Source organism: Mytilus californianus, unplaced genomic scaffold (genome assembly GCF_021869535.1).
Source record: "Mytilus californianus isolate M0D057914Y unplaced genomic scaffold, xbMytCali1.0.p SCAF_1, whole genome shotgun sequence".
Lineage (NCBI taxonomy): Eukaryota > Metazoa > Mollusca > Bivalvia > Mytilida > Mytilidae > Mytilus > Mytilus californianus.
The window spans coordinates 99,286,668-99,307,381 of NW_026262581.1; the positions used below are offsets into that span (position 1 = coordinate 99,286,668).

At 32.5% G+C, this 20,714-nt stretch overlaps 1 protein-coding gene and 1 long non-coding RNA gene across 3 annotated transcripts in view; one reads left to right on the plus strand and one right to left on the minus strand.

Annotated features, from left to right (window-relative positions):
* Positions 1-2,773: 2,773 nt before the first annotated feature.
* On the minus strand, positions 2,774-20,699 carry LOC127727211 (uncharacterized). 2 transcript variants are annotated; one of them, XM_052234688.1, is made up of 12 exons: positions 20,611-20,697; positions 17,268-17,353; positions 16,533-16,625; positions 15,713-15,886; positions 14,405-15,283; positions 11,050-11,188; positions 10,401-10,501; positions 7,752-7,922; positions 6,664-6,807; positions 5,178-5,255; positions 3,701-3,776; positions 2,774-3,090 (listed from the first exon to the last, which is right to left on the minus strand). In XM_052234688.1, the coding sequence occupies exons 2-12, from the start codon at positions 17,344-17,346 to the stop codon at positions 2,850-2,852; spliced, it is 2,175 nt and encodes a 724-aa protein (XP_052090648.1). In that variant the 5' UTR covers positions 17,347-17,353; positions 20,611-20,697; the 3' UTR covers positions 2,774-2,849. The 2 variants fall into 2 exon arrangements, with proteins under 2 accessions (XP_052090648.1, XP_052090656.1); XM_052234696.1 differs by lacking the exons at positions 2,774-3,090; positions 3,701-3,776 and adding an exon at positions 6,204-6,273 and having other exon boundaries at positions 20,611-20,699.
* The window catches only part of LOC127727649 (uncharacterized), a 34,717-nt gene continuing 22,766 nt past the window's right edge, over positions 8,764-20,714 (plus strand). Inside the window, exon 1 of the long non-coding RNA XR_007993861.1 lies at positions 8,764-8,808. This is a non-coding gene — a long non-coding RNA (uncharacterized LOC127727649). The remainder of the gene's footprint in view (positions 8,809-20,714) is intronic.

Below are 20,714 nucleotides of genomic sequence, written 5' to 3' on the forward strand. Positions count from 1 at the left end.
CCATTATACGGCAAATTAGCATTTATACGAATCAGTTTATACCATATGCACCAAATGTTTTCCTGTAATATACACATATTAAATGGTTGTTCTGTATGGTACCAATATGACATAAATGTAGTTTGTCAACCCGGTAACTTGTACAAATAAAATGCTCCGCTGGGCGCAGCATGATACGACCGCAGAGGTCGAACCCTGAACAGTTGGGGCAAGTATGGACACAACATTCAAGCTTGATACAGCACTGAATTTGGATTGTGATTAAATATTTGACACAGCATAGGTTTCTGACACAGAATGAATGTGGTCTAAGAACTTAAAAAATTTTAATTTACCTATTCAAACCATATCATTATTATTTGCTTTTATATATAAATCAGAAATAACCAATTTAAAATGGAAAATTTTAAAGAAAAAAAAAATCCCTCCCCCAAATTTTTTGAACCCCCTTATGATTCATCAGCCCCAAACTCAATCCCAGCCTTCCCTTTGTGGTATGGTACCTTGCAGTACAATTTCAGAGGGATCCATACACTTGAACACAAGTTATTGTCTGGAAACTAGAAAAATGCTTGTTTTTAGGCCCCTTTTTGGCCCCAAATTCCTAAACGTTTAGGGCAATTACCCCCAAACTCAAACCAAGCTTTCCCTTTGTGATATGGAAAATTTTAGTACAATTTCATAAAGATCCATACACTTACACACAAGTTATTGTCCTGAAACTAGAAAAAATGCTTGTTTTTTGCCCCTTTTTGGCCCCTAATTCCTAAAATTTTAAGGCAATTGCAGTACAATTTCAGAGAGATCCATACACTTGAACACAAGTTATTGTCTGGAAACTAGAAGAATGTTTATTTTTGGCCCCTTTTTGGCTCCTTATTCCTAAACGTTTTGGACAATTACCCCCAAACTCAATTCCAGCTTTTCCTTTGAGATATGGAACCTTGTAGTACAATTTCAGAAAGATCCATACACTTACACACAAGTTATTATCATGAAACTAGAAAAATGCTTGTTTTTTGCCCCTTTTTTGGCCCCTAATTCCTAAAATTTTGAGGCAATTACCCCCAAAATCAATCCAAGCATTCCCTTTGTGATATGGAACCTTGTGGTACAATGTCAGAGAGATCCATACACTAACACACAAGTTATGTCTGGAAGTTACAAAAATGCTTATTTTTGGCCCCTAATTCCTTAACTGTTGGTACCATAACCTCCAAAATCAATCCCAACCTTCCTTTTGTGGTATTGAACCTTATGGTAAAATTTCATAGAGATCCATTCACTTAAACTACAGTTAGAGTGCGAAAACCAATGTGTCTTCGGACGACGACGCCAACGTCATACCAATATACGACCGCAAAATTTTTTTGCGGTCGTATAAAAAGCATACACATATGGGACAGAAGCCTGTAATTTAGTGGTTGTCATTTTTTGCTGTATATCATACTTATTTTCTTCGTTTATTGTTTTGTACATAAATCTTCTTGTCCAATTGTTTTACATTTGTCTTTTCTGGGTCTTTGTTAGCTTACTATGCGATTTGGGTTTTGCTCATTGTTGAAGGCAAAACAGTGACCTATAGTTATTAACTTCTACATCGTTTGGTCTCTGGTGGAGAGATGTCTCATTAGCAATCATACCACATCTCCTTATTTTCATACATAAAAAGATGGCACGAAAAGGTTTCCATAAAGGTAGCTCTGTAGGGTACAAAATAGCATTCTCGAAGAAGGCCTTTTTAGTACAAAATGACAAAAATGACAGGTTGTTTATATGATACGAAATGGTCATGATACAAAAATACTATGGTACTAAATGTCATGGTATGAAGTCGTTATACATGTAGTACAAAATGACTACCTCAATTCTAATGCAGCAGCTACAATTCCCTTTAAAGTAATATAACTTCTTAAAAAAATCATTAGATTTGCTTTGTTTTTGCTTTATAACATTTTATAATGTTTATGTTACATTTAAAAATAATATATACATTTGTCAAGTGACTGGTACTTTTATGGAGACTTAACTGTACAGATTTCAATATTTCTTCACTGTAATGAATCACATATCCTCATAAAGAACCAACTAAACACAACTTGATTTTTTTTAAAAATAACTGCTGATTTATAGACAATCTTCCACATTTTGGACCTTTGGCCTTTTTATTTCTTAGTTTAAGTTAGAAGACATCCTGTTGGTAGCTTCACTGTGTGCAGCTTTTTTTTTTATTGTTTATAAGTTTTTAAGATTGTGGTCAAGATTATGAGGCAAAAGGGGTGAGGGGGGGGGGGGGGGTTGCGCACAAAGAACACTGGTTAAACCCCACCATATTTTTGTCTGTACCAAGTCAGGCTATATGAATCAGGTGTTGTTTGTTTTTGTTTGTCTTTGTTTATATGTATGTATTTTCAGAGGAGTTGGGTGTTGGTGGTTGAAGTAGTCTGTTGAACTGTGCAGTATTTTGGGCGATTCCATTTATCCCTTCAGTTTTTTCTAGATATACATATGACATTTATCCTCCTCAAATCACTCTTACTATATATGCAACCAGGATAGTGACTGCTTTCTCTTTTTAATCAAGTTTTCCAACAGAAAAATCAAAGTAATGAATATTACAAATTATTATAGAAGTATGAAAAGTGAAATAACTTTAAGATGTTTACAATAGAATTATGAATTAAAGATTACTTAAGGATCCCCTTATGTCCACTTGCTGGTGTTCCAACTTTTCAGTTTAAAGTAATTGCAGTTATGTTGAGAAACAAGAACAGAAAATAATAACATTTTAATAAATATTGCTTTCATTATCAAAATATCCATTATAAATCACAATACAATTATACATTTTACATCTGGGCAAGATGTTCATCAAATGGTCTGTTATAATCTATCCTATCTACTTCCAAGTCCTTGACTAAACCATCAAACACGTTCCACAATCTGCTCTGAGAGCTATCAGACAGATGTAAACGGTTGCCACTCAGACACAAAAAGTCTAGTACTGGTCCAAACATTTGATGAGATTTTCTAAATGCTATTATTTCTTGTGCTGTCTCAACTAATTCAGCTCCTTTTACCCAGTTATATCTGGAAAAAGACATTGATACGTTTCATTTATTATAGTCAATTCAATATTTTAGCTATATATATTAAAAGTTTGATCATTTATACTAACCAAAATTTTTAAAACAGTACCAGGTCACCTGATACTAGGAACATAGGAACATAGGAACCACAACATTAAAAATTTAGATTTCAATACTGATTGCAGAGACAAAGATTACTGTAACTGATTTACCACTATGACACAAATAAAGTACTGATGATAGATCAGCACAACACAGTTTTAAACCAAAGAAAATTAATCAAAAATTAGCTCAAAGGCCTAGAGAATTTAGAGCAGAAAACTTTTGTTCCAATATGGTTCTAATAAATAAAAAAAAAGAAGAAGAAAACCACAACAATGTTCAGTTGTGGTGGCCATACTGAATGCAATTGGGGATCATCTGACAAAATTTTAAAAAAATGAATGTCTTTTAAGCATAAAAAAAAAATATATTGAGTATTTCTATTATCAGTTTAGGCTCATTTGATGATTTTGAAAATAGAATATTTAATAGTTCAGGATAACTTATCTGGATGTTAAAGCAGAGTTTAAAGATGAAAAATTCAAATAAAAAAATTAATAAATACATACCCAATATTCAGACTACGAAGGTAACAAGGATTCTTGGCACAACACACCCTCTTCAAAAGTCTACATACAGTTTCTTCTGTAAATATTCAAAGCCAATTATTAAGGCATCTGACGTCATTAGTTTATAAATAAAATGAAAAAAAACAACAATAACCAATTTATATTTATTTGTAAAATATCAATCTAATACTTCACAATTCAATCTGGTGATTTTCAGTCTCTATTCACCTGTAAGGATTTACCTCCCTTTAAAGATATCAGCTTCTGTTCCTTGTATGTTTTATTAATTGAATATAAATATGGTTGCAGTTGATGTAAGTTGTCTCTTCGTGTAAAAACAATAGATTGAGGCTCCGGCATTAATATAGTTATTAGGAGGGCCCTCAGGATTATCGTACTATACTGTAGTGGCAGTTTTATTACAGGAAAGGGATTACAAAACAAAACCATGTGCAAAATGGCGATTAAGAAACCCGATCTAAATGAAATGACTGAAATTATTTCTGTAAAAAAATTAAATTTGTCCTAAATCCCAATCTGTCGTTTAGGACAAATAGCTTTCAGCTTAGGTCATGACTGGCAAATATGACCGTTTCCAGACCCTTGGGTTGAGCTCTAGATGTCTTTAATGGCTTTTAGTGTTTAGATTGTTTTGGAATATGTTATCTCACTGGGGAATATGATGAACCATAATATGTTTTTGTCTCACAGAGGAATATGATGAACTATAATATGTTTTTGTCTCACAGAGGAATATGATGAACCATAATATGTTTTTGTCTCACAGAGGAATATGATGAACCATAATATGTTTTTGTCTCACAGAGGAATATGATGAACCATAATATGTTTTTGTCTCACAGAGGAATATGATGAACCATAATATGTTTTTGTCTCACAGAGGAATATGATGAACCATAATATGTTTTTGTCTCACAGAGGAATATGATGAACCATAATATGTTTTTGTCTCACAGAGGAATATGATGAACCATAATATGTTTGTCCCATACAGTATTGGATACACTTAGTCTGTCTTACTATATCAAAGTTAAAGACAATTCTGTCATGTAATATTATCTACATACCTGCCAACTTTTCAAAATCTCCATGGGGCATTTAAAGCAGACCTCATGTTTACCTATCTTTGTCATTAGTGTACTTAATTAGAAGATCTATTGTTTTGAATGAGAATACATGTGTTTAAATGTAGCTTTTCCTCCTCTAAGTGCCTTTTTCAAAGTATTTTGTCTAAACAATTGAGTATTTTAAGGATCATGTCAACATCTCTCATGGGGGATATCACCCATAAAGTGGGAAAGTTGGTAGGTCTGTATCTATTAAACATCTAACCTAAACAAATAACAATATAACTATAACATATAATTTCCTTTTTGAATTTCACGTTTTTACATTCTAAAGTTAAAACTAAAACAAACTGATGCAATACCCATTGCCATAATTTTAAAATACTTACTTAAGTGATTATTCTTTACAGATAATTCTCTTAAGCTCGGATGTGTCAAAACTGTTTCCATAAAAATATCACTGTCAACTGAAATTAAAAATGTATATTAAAAGATGAAAATATAATTTCAAACTACATTCTTGTGTTGAATTTTTTTCAATAATTTATTTCTTAATTTTGGATGACAGATTTTAAAATACAAAAATAAACACACTTTTCGAACAACAATCCAAGGACCACCCAACCAAAGTCCCATTAAGATTACCATTAAAAGGTTTAAGAGGAGAAGAATTTCTAACCATGTTTTGCTTAATTTTGCCTAATTAACATAAATCAGTGAAATTAAACATATTTTTCTGGAAAATTCATGAGTCTTGTTGAAGTTGCTCCTGTTTGAACTCCTGAATGGTAAAAGTGAATTGTCAAAATTACTCTTCAACTAAATTTTCTCATCTTTAACAACATTAAAATTCAAAAGAATAAATTGAACTGTTCTAAAGTTATCACAAAGAAACAGCCCACCTGTCAATCAATGTACAAGCCCCAATCAATAATCTGTTTCAAAAACCAGGTTAAAATTGAACCACACTTCATGGATACATATCTTATTACCATATGTACAGTGACTAAGATGAACTTAAAAGTAAAACTTTACTTAAGTCAAATAAGTAGAAATGTAGGTCAGTGAGACCTACTTTTGATGAATAAAATAGGTCACTGTGACCTGTTTGTGACTAAATGCTGACCTACACTAAAAGAAGCTATGTTCAATATATAATGACTAAGAATTTATGTCATACATTTAACTTTATTAAGGTTAAACAATTCAAAACTATTTTTTCTTAAATCCTCAAAAGTTTCAGACAACAAACTTTTACACTCTCTATTAAATTATGTTTAATTTGCACAGGTTATTAAGAAAACATTCAAAACAAAAATTATCTTTAGTAATTTAGTGATTATTAGATAAAACACTCTACATACTTTGTTATTAGAACAATATTATCACACTGAACTGAAAAACTTCTACATTACAGAGGTTGAATTTCTTCAGAAACACAGGGAGGAGTGTCCTCTCTTCCTAAGGCTGACAGAAGTGATGAGACTTGAAAAAGAAGGGGAAAAAATCAAATTAAGTAAGACTCAAAGTAGAAATGAATGTTTGTGTGTTGGCTTTTAATGCCACATGCAGTTACTTTGTCCATATCAAGACAGCCAGTTTTTATTGGTAAAGGAAGCCAGAGTACCTGGACAGAACTATCGATCTTAATCCTGAAAACTGGCCTTCCTTGTCAACTCAGATCAGTCAAACACATTTCGACGCCTCAGAGATTACTATAGATGAGCTATATAAACCACTCAGCCACTGAGGCTCCTATGAAAGAATAAAAAGAACTTCAAGAGGAAAGCAAAGATTGGTGATTAGGCAAGGAAATAGGAAACATTGACCTGCTGTATAATTATGAATTCTGACTAACTGTTAGTCTTTGCTTACCAAATTGACATCTAAGACGACTGTAGTTTAGAATTAATGTCTGTAATCTTTTGTTATTTGCCATAAATTTGATCAGCTCTGACTCTACTTCATCCTCCCTCACTTTATTTCCACTTAATCCCAAAGTTTCTAGCTGACATTTTTCTATAAAACAAGATAAGTAAAATAAAGAATAAATATACATATATTATATTTTGAAGCCTTTTTTTTTTTTATAGAAATGGAACTGATGGTACGATACGGTATTTTTATGATGACTTAGTTAACAAAAGAAGCCTACTTGTACCTGTGTTTTACCAGGTGATAGAAATTTGAAAGGGTCAATGATGCCATATTCAAATTGATCGTGAAATTTCATGAAATATTACAATGATTTGCATGAGTCAATTAATTACTGAATTTTTTGGATTAGTGTCCCAAAAATTAGACATTTTTTCGCAACTAACTCATAAATCCTTGCTAAATACTACTAAGTTGTGAACAAAAGCTGACACCAAGATACTTCAGGAATTTTTGCCTTGTCAATTGTGTTTTGGAAAATAATGTTCGATAATAAAATAAATTAAAAATCATAATCAATTAGAACATTCTCAGCAGACATGTGTTCCAAATGTCACTTGATCTGAATATCAGTGACTTCCTTAGTGCTTCTCTCATCACTTCTACAAATCCACTTGATGTTTCTAAAAAGAACTCGTTTTAACTCTTTGAAAATGTAAATGTCGAATAATTCAAATTATTTTGCAAGAAAAAATACAGAGAGGAATGCATAGGGTATCCCAAAAATTGCAATACAAATGATTAAGTATCAGTCCTTTTCATTACTTTTGCATATTCATTTATCGTATTTCTCCATTTTCCAGGACAGTTGTCATAGGGGCTTTATTTGGTCTTATTTTTCACTGAAATTTTTAATTTTCAATTTAATTTTTCTATTTATTTCCATTTTTATGTTGCTTAATTCCCCCTTCAAAACCCCTTGAAAAATGGTGGCACATGCAGTTTTTTCTTTATTTTTTAAAGTGGGCAGAAAACTTAATACCATGTGAAAAAGTTGTCACACCAAAACTGAGGATATCACAACTTACCTGACAAGATTGATAAAAGTTTCAGGACTTGGTCTTCTCTTAAGAAACATCCATTTAATTTAAGGTGTTTAAGAGCTGTATCATTCTTCAAATGTTCCAACAGCAGGGAAAATCCAGAATCTAGAATGGTTGTCATACTCAGATCTAATCTCTGTATTCCACAAATGGGTCCTAAATATGAAAAAATAACTTGAGATTAAGTATATTCTGCTTCAAGAGTTAAGTTTTTGCTGTCTTCTAAAGCAGGATTAAAGACTAGCTACAACTTTTTCCTGCAAAAATCCCCACAGGATTGTTTCAGAAAAGAATGTTTTCATATCAGCTGGTATTTTTTTTAAATTTATTGCTCTGCATTTAATTTGGACTGATAGTGTCCTATAGTTCTTCAGGCAGATTATCAAAGGCAGCTATCACCCATCCAAAGTTTAGAATAGCATTGCCCTGTTATATGAGGAAATTGCATACAGACAACAGAAATCATTCTTCTGAGGTCAAATGTGTATTGTTAATAGTATAGACGAGTTGGACTGCGATTAAGTATTTTGTAAATAGGACTTTGATAAGCAATGGATCTGAAAGCTAACGAGACTGTAAACTGTAAAGCATGCTCACATAAGCATAAGAATATATAAGTATTGAGTTAACAGGAAGTTGATGAGTAACGGATGATTAAACATTTTGATATCAAATTTCAGGAATCTGTTAGTTCCTGAGAAAAATGCTATGAAAATTTCATGGGATACACTAGTGGATGGACAAATTGACTTATTGTTGCTTGCTTAACCTCCAGTGGCAAATATTTCATGCATATTATGGAAAAGAACAAATTGACAATTGGTATGGTCAACATAGATGCGTCAAATGAGAAAGACAGTAAGTTGAGGTAACAAAAATGAACAAAGACATGTTAATAAATTTGAAATAAACAGTAAAGTTATTCAATTTTAAGTTTTATACTATCTTTTTTTCTTCTCCCATTATTTTTAAACCAACGGACCATACCTTTTCAAATAAAAATAAAATGCTTCGCTGAGCGCAGCCTGATACGACCGCAGAGGTCAAACCTGAACAGTTGGGGCAAATTTGGACACAATATTCAAGCTTGATACTGTCTGAATTTGGATTGTGATCAAATTTTTGACATAATATAGGTTTCTGACACAAAATAAATGTGGTCAAAGATCTTTCAAATCTATTGTGCAATACTGTGCAATGGAAAATTTCTTCTTGAAAATTTTCAAAAATTTGAAATATGAAAAATTTTCAGAAAAAAAATATGAATCCCCTAAAAAAATTGGAAAAAAAATCCCCCCCCCCCCCCAACTTTTTGAAACCCTCCTTGGAGCAATAACCCCATTACTCAATCCCAGCCTTTCCTTTGTAGTATGGAACCTTGGAGTACAATTTTAGAGAGATCCATACACTTGAACACAAGTTATTGTCTGGAAACTAGAAAAATGCTTCTTTTTGGCCCTTTTTGGCCCCTAATTCCTACATGTTTTTGGCAATTAACCCCAAACTCAATCCTAGACTTCCCTTTGTGATATGGAACCTTGTGTTACAATGTCAGAGAGATCCATACACTAACACACAAGTTATTGTCTGGAAACTAGAAAAATGCTTGTTTTTGGCCACTTTTTGGCCCTTAATTCCTAAACTGTTGGCCCCATAACCCCTAAGATGAATCCCAACCTTCTACTTGTGGTATCAAACATTGTGGTACAATTTCAGAGCAATCGAAATACTTATACACAAGTTATTATCCTGAAACTAGAAAAATGCTTGTTTTGGGCCCCTTTTGGGCCCCTAATTCTTAAACGGTTGGGACCATCATCCCTAAAATCAATCCCAACCTTCCTTTTGTGGTATTAAACCTTCTTAAAAAATTTCATAGAGATCCATTTACTTAAACTAAAGTTATTGTCCAGAAACCAATGTGTCTTCGGACGACGACGCAGACGATGACGACATCATACCATCATAAATCTAATTGTTACAAACGAATTAAAAAACCTGGCCTTTTTAAATTACATAATTAATAGACATGAAGAAGACAAATTTTCTTACATTTATGACAATGTGTTGAAAAATTACAGGATTTAAAGTTGTCAAGTGCATGTCAAATTCAGAGTGAACAAAATGATATCAATCAAAGTGCTTGTGAGCACTGAAAGGGTGAAGATTGCTTCCATTTTCCAATTTTGTGAAATTAAAATAAAACATTGAATTGTAATTAGTTAGTCAAATTATAAATTTGAGCTGGAGTTATCTTCCGTTGTTCATGATTGTACATTGTAGTTGAGCTTATTTTTATAACAGATTCATACACCATGCATTACTTATGTAATTTTCAATAAAGTTTTCTTGACAAGTATGGTAATTCAAATACACATCATATTGTAACTTGAATATCTAATTATATCATATCATTAATAAATTGCTTGACATTGGCTGGATAAGATCTAAAGAATGATCAATTCACTGCACTATTTTTATTTGAACCATCAAAGGTAGTGATAAACCTTGGAAGATTTAAATATCAAGTCAGTACCATAGGGTTTTGATTGCATTTCATGCAATCTTTACCCAAAAAACAAGAAACAATAACAAATACATTGCACAATATTTGTCCCAGATCAATAAACATACCTTCAAAAGGTACAGGATCACCTGCAGAAAGAGACTTTAGGCATGCTTGGAAATCAAGTAATTCTAATGGTCTATGTGACATATTTTTTGTGTTGGAAATTCTGAAAAAATCAAAGAATTATTTTACATATGTAATGAATTAATCATGACTGGTTCAATAATGACCTAAAAAACTAACACAGTTTTTCTTTTCCAATAGGTTATATTGTTAAATGAATTTCAGAAAGCTTTTATAGTATTGCCTTTTTTAAAATGTTAGTTTGTAGTTTATATTCAAATCTATGGTTGGTGCAGTTGATTTTTTATGTATATCATTCATATGGGTCAATTGAGGATTTCAATATATAGTTGCTTTCTGTGTGTTTTTTGTTGTGCATGTACTGATTTTGTGTCATGGATGGATACCCCATATCCTTTGTTTTTCTATTATAACTATACCGCTTTACAGTTGAATTTAGATTCTTATCTTAAGTAGCCATTTAGGCTACAAAAAATCCTAGATTCTTAATTTGTACACTGATCTAGATGAGCTAAATAGGAAAACTATTCTAAACATGTTCTCATATAAAAAGTTAGTAAAAATGGTGATTAACTATCAAAGTAAAAAGAGAAATTACTAAGACAACTTAAACCAAGCTAGCTGCTATACCTATAATGAGTTCTGAATGTATTAAGTAATCTTTCAAAGAATGTCTGGTGAAGGTTAGCATCGTCTATAACTAAATGTGTCAACTGATGGTCCTCAAGTTTCTTCACAATATGATTTACCATCTCCTCTGACTCGGCATCTGTATTTAATGCATAAAAACAAGTGATAAAATTAGAGACACAATATCATTTAGTATAAATATATATTTTAATTCCACCTTATGTCATAATGCTGTATTTTGATTGGATGAGAGACATGGTATTTTTCACCAATTTCTATGTATTGAGATTTTTTTTTCTCTGTCGGTGTATTTGTCATTAGGGAATTCCATGTGCCGGGGTATTTGCTAGCAAATACCATGGCAGATGGGGAATACCATGTCTAAAAATAACCCAATGGTTTTATTTTTATTCTAATAGGACAAATTTAGGGTTAATCCTTATACATGCAACTCCTACAACTGTTCCAAATGAAATATTTAGGAAAAAAACATCATTATTGAATTTGTAGCGAATGACGTAAAAATTCAACAAACCTGTACTTTTAATGACGTCATAAATAAAATTCAACGGAAACGCATTGTCAACGTCGGAGATATATATACAGTCACTGACTATGCATAAACAATTATCAGAAATGATTATACGGCCAATGCAATTTGACTGCGCAAATAGCACAGCTGCAGAAAAATTATACAGTCAAGTGGAAACTACCTGATTGCAATAACATTTCTGAGGTGAAGATGGATACAAAGAACATTCGGTGGAATTAAACAATTATATCATGCTTACAAGTGGTATTTGCCAAAAATACCAGTTTCAAGGTAAACAAATTTCCCTCGCCTAACGGCTCTGGAAAATTGAAACTCTCAACCGGTATTTTTGGCAAATACCCCTTGTAAGCTTGATATATTTGTATAAAATTATAGCAGTCCTAACTGAGGTCTTTTGGTACTTTGCATTGCAGAATAGAGTGGAACAAGATATAGGACAACCAATGAGTGAAATCTAAATTAAAATATAATTAAAAAAAACAAATCAATGAAAAATGAGCTATTTATGAATCTAGATTCATTCATGAGTGGAAAGGTATGATAAGGCCACTTATTAGGACCTTTCAATTAGAAAATAAAAAAATACATTATTCGTATTATAAATCTACCAAATAACATCTTTAAGATGTTCATAAGACATTATTCTGTTGGAAATCAGTATTTATATGCTGAATTTGTCTTGCATAATGGCATAAGGGCTTCAAACCTCTTGCAAACAGCAAAAACTGCCAAAATAGCCTCATTTAGATATCTTGTCATTAATATTTAGATATGAGCAAGAGCTTTACACAAAAAGATATTCTGCATATAAAATGCTCCGCTAGGCGCAGCTTGATACGACCGCAGAGGTCGAACCCTGAACAGTTGGGGCAAGTATGGACACAACATTCAAGCTTGATACAGCTCTGAATTTGGATTGTGATTAAATATTTGACACAGCATAGGTTTCTGACACAGAATGAATGTGGTCTAAGAACTTAAAAAATTTTAATTTACCTATTATGGTCCAATATCCAAAATCTAAATACATACACGGTTAGATTCAGCATATCAAAGAACCCTAAGAATTCAATTTTTGTTAAAATTAAACTAACTTTAATTTTGGACCCTTTCGACCATAATGTAGATCAATTTGAAAACGGGACCAAAAATTAAGAATCTAAATACACAGTTAGATTCAGCATATGAAAGAACCCCAATATTTCAATTTTTGATGAAATCAAACCATATCATTATTATTTTCTTTTATATATAAATCAAAAATAACCAACTTAAAATGGAAAATTTTAAAAGAAAAAAAAAAAGGAAAAAAAGGGGGAAAAAAAAAGGAACCCCCCCCCCCCCCAATTTTTTGAACCCCCTTATGATTCATCACCCCCAAACTCAATCCCAGCCTTCCTCTTGTGGTATGGTACCTTGCAGTACAATTTCAGAGAGATCCATACACTTACACACAAGTTATTGTCTAGAAACTAGAAAAATGCTTATTTTTGGCCCCAAAGTCCTAAACGTTTAGGGCAATTACCCCCAAACTCAAACCCAGCTTTCCCTTTGTAGTATGGAACCTTGTAGTACAACTTCATAAAGATCCATACATTTACACACAAGTTATTGTCCTGAAACTAGAAAAATGCTTGTTTTTTGTCCCTTTTTGGTCCTTAATTCCTAAAATTTTGAGGCAATTACCCCCAAAATCAATCCCAGACTTCCCTTTGTGGTATGGTACCTTTCAGTACAATTTCAGAGAGATCCATACACTTGAACACAAGTTATTGTCTGGAAACTAGAAAAATGCTTATTTTTGGCCCCTTTTTGACCCCTTATTCCTAAACGTTTTGGGCAATTACCCCCAAACTCAATTCCAGCTTTCCCTTTGTGATATGGAACCTTGTAGTACAATTTCAGAAAGATCCATACACTTACACACAAGTTATTGTCATGAAACTAGAAACATGCTTGTTTTTTTGCCCCTTTTTTGGCCCCTAATTCCTAAAATTTTGAGGCAATTACTCCAAAAATTAATCCCAGCATTCCCTTTGTGATATGGAACCTTGTGGTACAATGTCACAGAGATCCATAAACTAACACACAAGTTATTGTCTGGAAGTTACAAAAATGCTTATTTTTGGCCCCTAATTCCTTAACAGTGTTGGTACCATAACCCCCAAAATCAATCCCAACCTTCCTTTTGTGGTATTGAACCTTATGGTAAAATTTCATAGAGATTCATTCACTTCAACTAAAGTTTTTGTGTGATAACCAATGCGTCTTCGGACAACGACAATGACGACGATGACGCCAACGTCATACCAATATACGATTTTGCAGTCGTATAAAAAATGTTTTTGACCAAGATGATTATGTATGTATCAGTTGGACGGGTTAAGCCCTTTTCAACTGATTTTTATAGTATGTACTTGTGTTACACCGCTGTCTCAGGTTTTGGGAGGGTTTGGCACCAGCAAACATGTTTACCCACACCACATTCTATTTGTGCCTGTCCCCAGTCAGGAGCCTGAAATTCAGTTGTCATTTCTTGCTGTATAGCATATTTGTTTTTCGTTTATTGTTTTGTGCATAAATCACTTAACATCAGGCTGTTGGTTTCCTCGTTTGAATTGTTTTACATTTTTATTTATGTCAGCACCTTTCATATCTTGCTTTGTGATAAGGGATTTTGCATTGTTAAAGGGTGTATGGTATCCTATAATTTCAAACATCTACATCATTTTTTCTCTGGTGAATAGCTGTCTCATTGACAATTATACCATGACTCCTTATTTTTTATTTATTCTAGTTTACCTGTATCAAATATAGCAAATTTTGTTAGAGATGTCCAGTGTGGCAAAACTTCAATCAACACATTTCCAAAATCTTCTTTACAATGTGAATTTGTATTCAGCATAGCAAATGTTTTAACTCCTTTTAAACAAATATATGACCCATCTGGGCAATAAAATTCTCTTGAAATTGATGGATCTTTGCTAGGTATTGGTGTAACTGCTTCATCAAATAAATCAATTTCATAACTGGTATCAGTTTCATTACTGGTATCAGGTTTGTAAGTGTTGTCCATTCCTATCTCTAGGTCCTCATAATACTGATCCAGCTCTGGATAATAATCTGGTTTATTTACTATCTGAACAGTTTCTTTTGTATCAAAGTTAACGTCAGGTATATTATATGAGGTAGATGGCAGATCTTTGCCCAATTCATGTTCTGATCTGTCAAAACTGTCAAAAGTGGCATTTTCTATCTGTTCATTTTGTCTTCTAGTCTTTTCAGCAATTTCATTACGATTTTCATAATGTATGCCAGCACAAATTTGCATTAAATCACTTAAATTATCCCTATTCAATTTGACCATTGAAAATACAGCATGAGTTACCTTTCCTTGGTTTATTAGGGTGTGTAGTAAATGTTTGATACTATCGTAATATTTATCATTTACAGCTTGTATTTGCACTATTTTAGTTACATTTTTTAAAGCATTCAAGATATGAATATTTCCACATATCCAGCTACACTGTGTACCAATAATAGTTAAAGTCTCAGCATATTTTGAGTATTTCATTAAATCTTGCTTATGTAAAGTTAAGTCATTAGGATCTTTCACTACTGCGTCTGATGGCCAAGGTCTATTCATCTTATGAAGAGGACAGTGGAATAGAGATATTGGATCTGAAAAAACAACAATAAGGTAAAAATCATACTGACATTACATCTGTGAACTTTTCTTGTCAAATTATCTCATAAAGATCTTGAGTGAATCATTGGTAACATTTACTTTTAATGATGTACAAATCCAGGTAAATCCAGGTAAATCCAGGTAACATACAGTTACACCTACACAGGTAAAATAGTTACGGACGTAGTACTATACACTGAAAAGCATCAGCATCACGCCTATCTACAGTGTTAAGTAACTGACCATAACAGTGCAGTTTAAATACCTACTAACAGTGAATAACATAACTGACAATAACAGTATACATGTAGGTTAAATGCCTACCAACATTGTGTATGTTAACTGACAATAACAGTGTAGTTTAAATGCCTACCAACAGTTTTAAAGTTAACTGACAATGAAAATGTAGTTTAAATGCCTACCAACAGTGTTTAAGTTGATTGAACAATAACTTAGAATCTCCAAAAAATATTTTTGTAAATAGACCAGCTTAGCATTCTCATTTAATCCTGCCTCATGGAAAATATTCATAACAATCTGTGCTCTGGACCATCTTCTTTGTACATGAAGATTCCATATCTGGTCTAAAATTAATGCTACAATTAAATGAAAATTTATATACACAATATCAAATATTCTTAATGACTGATTGATACTTAAAAAATATAATGTGACAGCATGTACTCAATTTTTAGTATGTTCCAATACAGTAGCATTTACTGTGAACAAAGACAGTAACAAGTTGTTAATTCTAAAGTCGCAAATAGCCTGCATAGACTAAGTGCTAATCAACTATTGTTGTTAATATCATTTCTAGAAATTAGTAAAGAAAATTACAAATTTTACAGAAGTCCAGGGGTACTTAAAACATTTCAACTAAAAAAAAAACAGGTAAAATCACTATCACTGGAAAATAACATATACTTATACATGTATGGAAATAAACCATAAATTTTAGGATTTCTGCAATCCTTGTCTGTGTGGCTGATAAATCTTTCTCTTAAGCTATCATTGAACTCTAGATATCTTTTTTTAAATTATTGGTTGGTGTCACATCGAAATATATCCCATGAAGTTTTATTCAGATAGAACTGCATTACTACAAGTAAATCTATAAAAGAGTCATAGAGTTAACATACCAGTGTTAAATGTCCTGTTGATTTTGATTCTGACTTACATTCCAAGCCAATGTATCATTTACCAGCTGATAAAATATTTTATAACCATCAGAGTACTACTTACCATTGAGATTATGTGATTGCTGCTCTGATAAAAAGTACAGGTCATGTGCACTCAGGTATGGTAAAAATTTCTCCTGAACATGGCATGGAAGTGCTAAAATTCAATAGAACAAAGCATCTCACAAACAACATCAAAACAATTATTAATGAGAAACCTTAATGAAAAATTCTAAACCAGTAAGTTAATATTTTATATAGCTCAAAACTTTATAACAAGTATCTGAAATATACTGTCATGATATCTAATGGCCATAGCTAGGAGTTTCTTGCATGTTGGATATCTTTTGAAAATCAGGCCCTGTGTGTTGGTCTGGAACAAAGCCAGTAATATGAGGGATTTATTTCAGGTAAGAACAAATAAAATATCTATTATCAGGATGATTGATTGTTTTGAAGCTGAGACATTCTCAAGTCTGCACATCTGGTTCTTTTTATTTCTATTTATTAAGGCTTCACTACTATGATTTTCTAATTCCCTAGCATCCTGAACAATTGTCATTTTATTGTTTTGTTTTCAATTTGCTATTGTTTAATTTTCACAATTTTATTGGGTTTTTTTCTTCCTTTTTTTTCTTGATTCTGTTACCTCATATGAATAAACACAGGTTAATTAAAATAACATTCCAAATGAAGTATAAACAGTGTTCAATTGTTCAAAAGTATGACCACAGGATTAGCACATATTTACCTAAACTGACCACGCAGCATAAACAAATATTAACCTTAACAGCCTTACCTGTTATGCTGTCTAGTTTAAATATTTTCTGGTTATCACCAACAAAGTCAAGAGCCTGTTGAAACAGAGATTTTACCATTTTCCAACTGTAAAAGAAAAAATAATTTGACAAGCTACATACTCATGAAGGAACATCAACACTAATATGGGGTTAAAAAAGACTTGAAACAAAACACTGATGATGCTTTGACCCCATTAATTTGACTTGATCATGCACTAAAAGCATCATATCCATACATCATTTTTTACATAAATTTGACTAGTTCACAAAAGAATAGTATTTTTGAAACCAGTATTTCATGGTAATATTGCTGACAAAGTCTGAACAGTTTTATGACATGTCCTTGTTGAATTTTTCTATTACAAGGATTAGCTAACTTTATATACTTAATTACTAAATTACTGAATTAGGCCATTAGTTTTTCTCGTTTGAACTCATGTGGGTAGTTGTCTCATTGGCAAGCATATCACATCTACTCAAATAAAGATAAAGGTCAGAGATAGTCCTATAACCCCAGAAACAATTTTTTTCTGCTTATTTCATGGTATTTTCTGTTTACTGTTTTTACTACCAATGTGTCCTAAAACCTAAAATTTGGTAAAAGAAAATGTTTTAGTGTCAAAAATGTTGCTATCTATTGATATGTCTAATGCAGCTACATATTATAACAAAACACTCACATTTACAAGAAAATGATGATTGAAACTGAATCATAATGAAACAAAGGAGGTAGAAAACAGTATGCAAGGATAAATCCAAGAACAATTTTGCTGCTGGTCATTCCTGCAAAATGACTTAGGCAGTCCTACATGTACCATTTATATTTTATAAGTGTGTTTAATTCAAAAACAATGTTTTCAATAACATACAAGAACAATGATTAAGTTTTAAACTTTATGCCATATTATTCCTCCTACTTTCAATGGAACCCTCCCATTGGTCATTGTCAAAATATTGAACCAATAAATTGTGTTTGTAATTTTTATAAGACTTACAAATATAAAATAAGAGGATGATTGCAAATGAGACAACTATCCACAAGAGACCAAATGACACAGAAATTAACAACTATAGGTCACCGTATGGCCTTCAACAATGAGCAAAGCCCAAAATGTCTACTTCATAACATATGCATTTTTATGTACATTTTTTTGTTTCAATTACCATATATGAAATTCATATATGGTAATTGAAACAAAAAAATGTACATAAATTATTGAAAGGTATGAATGCGTTTACAGAAGAGAATAGATAAAAAAAAAGGAAAGATAAGAGATTGGAGTATTTATTTTTCATGGTGACCCCACCCCCAGTCACAAAGGTTTTGGATCCGCCCCTTCTGTACTAAAAGGCAATAATGGCCACCTATAAGTTAATTAGAAATGTACTTAATTTGTATATTACTGTGGATTCATTTATTTTCGTGGGTACCAATTTTCGTGGATTAGGGAAAATTTGCATGTTCGTGGATATTTAATTTCGTGGTTTTACCAAAAGTCTGCGTACAAGCCTATACAAAATATGTCATTCGTTGAACATTTAATTTCGTGGTTCACTTGTACCCACGAAATCCACGAAAATTGGTATCCAACGAATAATAATGAATCCACAGTAGTTTCTATCTTCAGTCAATATTTTCAGTATTTAAACAGGTGAGAATTTCCAATCTACATGATCTATATAAAAATAAGGAGATGTGGTATGATTGCCAATGAGACAACTATCCACCAAAGTTCAAATGTAAGCAGTTATGGGCAACCATTCCACCTTCGACAATGAGAAAACCCATACGGAATAGTTGGCTATAAAAGCCCTGACATGAAAAATTAGAAAAAATTCAAATGAGAACAAGAATGTGTCCATAGTACATGGATACCCCACTCACACTTTCATTTTTTATGTTCAGTGGACCATGAAATTGGGGTCAAAACTCTAATTTGGCATTAAAATTAGAAAGATCATATCAAAGGCAACATGTGTACTAAGTTTCAAGTTGATTGGACTTCAACTTCATCAAAAACTACCTTGACCAAAAACTTTAACCTGAAGTGGGACAGACGGACGGATGGACGAACGGACGCACAGACCAGAAAACATAATGCCCCTTCTACTATTGTAGGTGGGGCATAAAAATAACAGTGCAATTTATAACAAAACAATTTATGAGAAACAAATATGACAGACATGTACCAACGACAACCACTGAACTACAGCTCCTGACTTGGGACAGGCACATAAAGAATGTAACGGGGTTAAACATGTTTATGAGAGCTCAACCCTCCCCTAACCTGGGACAGTAGTGTCCAGCACAACATAACAACAAACTATAAAAATCAGTTGAAAAAGGCTTAACTCATCGGATCAATACAAAGCAGAAAAACATCTTACAAAAACAGACTGGCGTGGCAGGGTATTTATAAATCCATTTATTCCAACAAAAAAGACACAAAGAACAGATCTGAGAGTACTAGCAGTTACTGACAGCTAGTTCAAAGCAAATAACAACTAATAAAAAAAAATCATGCATCTGCATGATCTAAGACTAAAACTAAGACTAATATACCTACCATCTGATTATAATTGGAGATGATTAACCAAATGCACTATTTATAATCATTCTTTGAAATGTAATTTGTAAATGATTTTATAATCACATTTTGGATGCCCTGATTTTAAGGTGAGGTGTCTATAATATAAAGCCATGCCTGATTAACACATGTCCAATGCAAAAATCAGTACAAAAAACCTTTTTTCCACATAATTTGCATCTTTCAAGCTGGAGAAGATGTTCCGTATGTTCTCAATTACCAACAAGGGAGAACACTGATGAAATCGTTATTTCACAATGAAAGACTTTTATGCTGCATAGACGACTTTCGGAATCAAGCACTTTCATGTACAATTCCTATGTTACAATGCTTATGCTATTACGTCACAGTAAGAACCCATTGTTCTATGAAGCCATTTATGCAGACTGACCCCAGGTTAACCGGTGTAACTTATTCATTAAAAATATTACTTGAGATTGGAGTTCACATATTCAAAACAAGACATGTTAAAAAACATTAAAAGAATAATATTATAAACTACAAAAGGTTGATTGAATTTATGATACAGCCTATTAAGGTACGAGTTGGTAGAAGAACGAGTTGGTAAAAATAGGGTACAGGTTGGTCGAGTACGAGTTTGCTAAGGGACGAGTTGTCGTGTATCCATGTTGAATGATGATGTTTTTTTTCCAAAAACCTTGTTACATCCAGATATCAAAGATGGATAACATCAGCAGATAAACACAACTTAAACAAATTGAATTGCCATTTTGGCACTGCATGAAATGCTTACGTGGTAGCTAAGTCATCAGTGTCATACAATGAATCTCACGGAAATCTGACCGACTTTTTGCTTTTCGGTACTCTCCTGTGTGGAGGATAATAAGTGCAAAATTT

Bases quoted from the DNA above. Each gene is read 5' to 3' on its own strand.
- LOC127727211 (XM_052234688.1), bottom strand. From the start codon at position 17,346: ATGGTAAAATCTCTGTTTCAACAGGCTCTTGACTTTGTTGGTGATAAC. The intron at 15,887-16,532 runs GTAAGTAGTACT...ATTTAATTGTAG, and splicing joins GCAATCACATAATCTCAATG to CATTAATTTTAGACCAGATA. The intron at 3,091-3,700 runs GTATGTATTTAT...GTCTTTTTCCAG, and splicing joins CTTCGTAGTCTGAATATTGG to ATATAACTGGGTAAAAGGAG.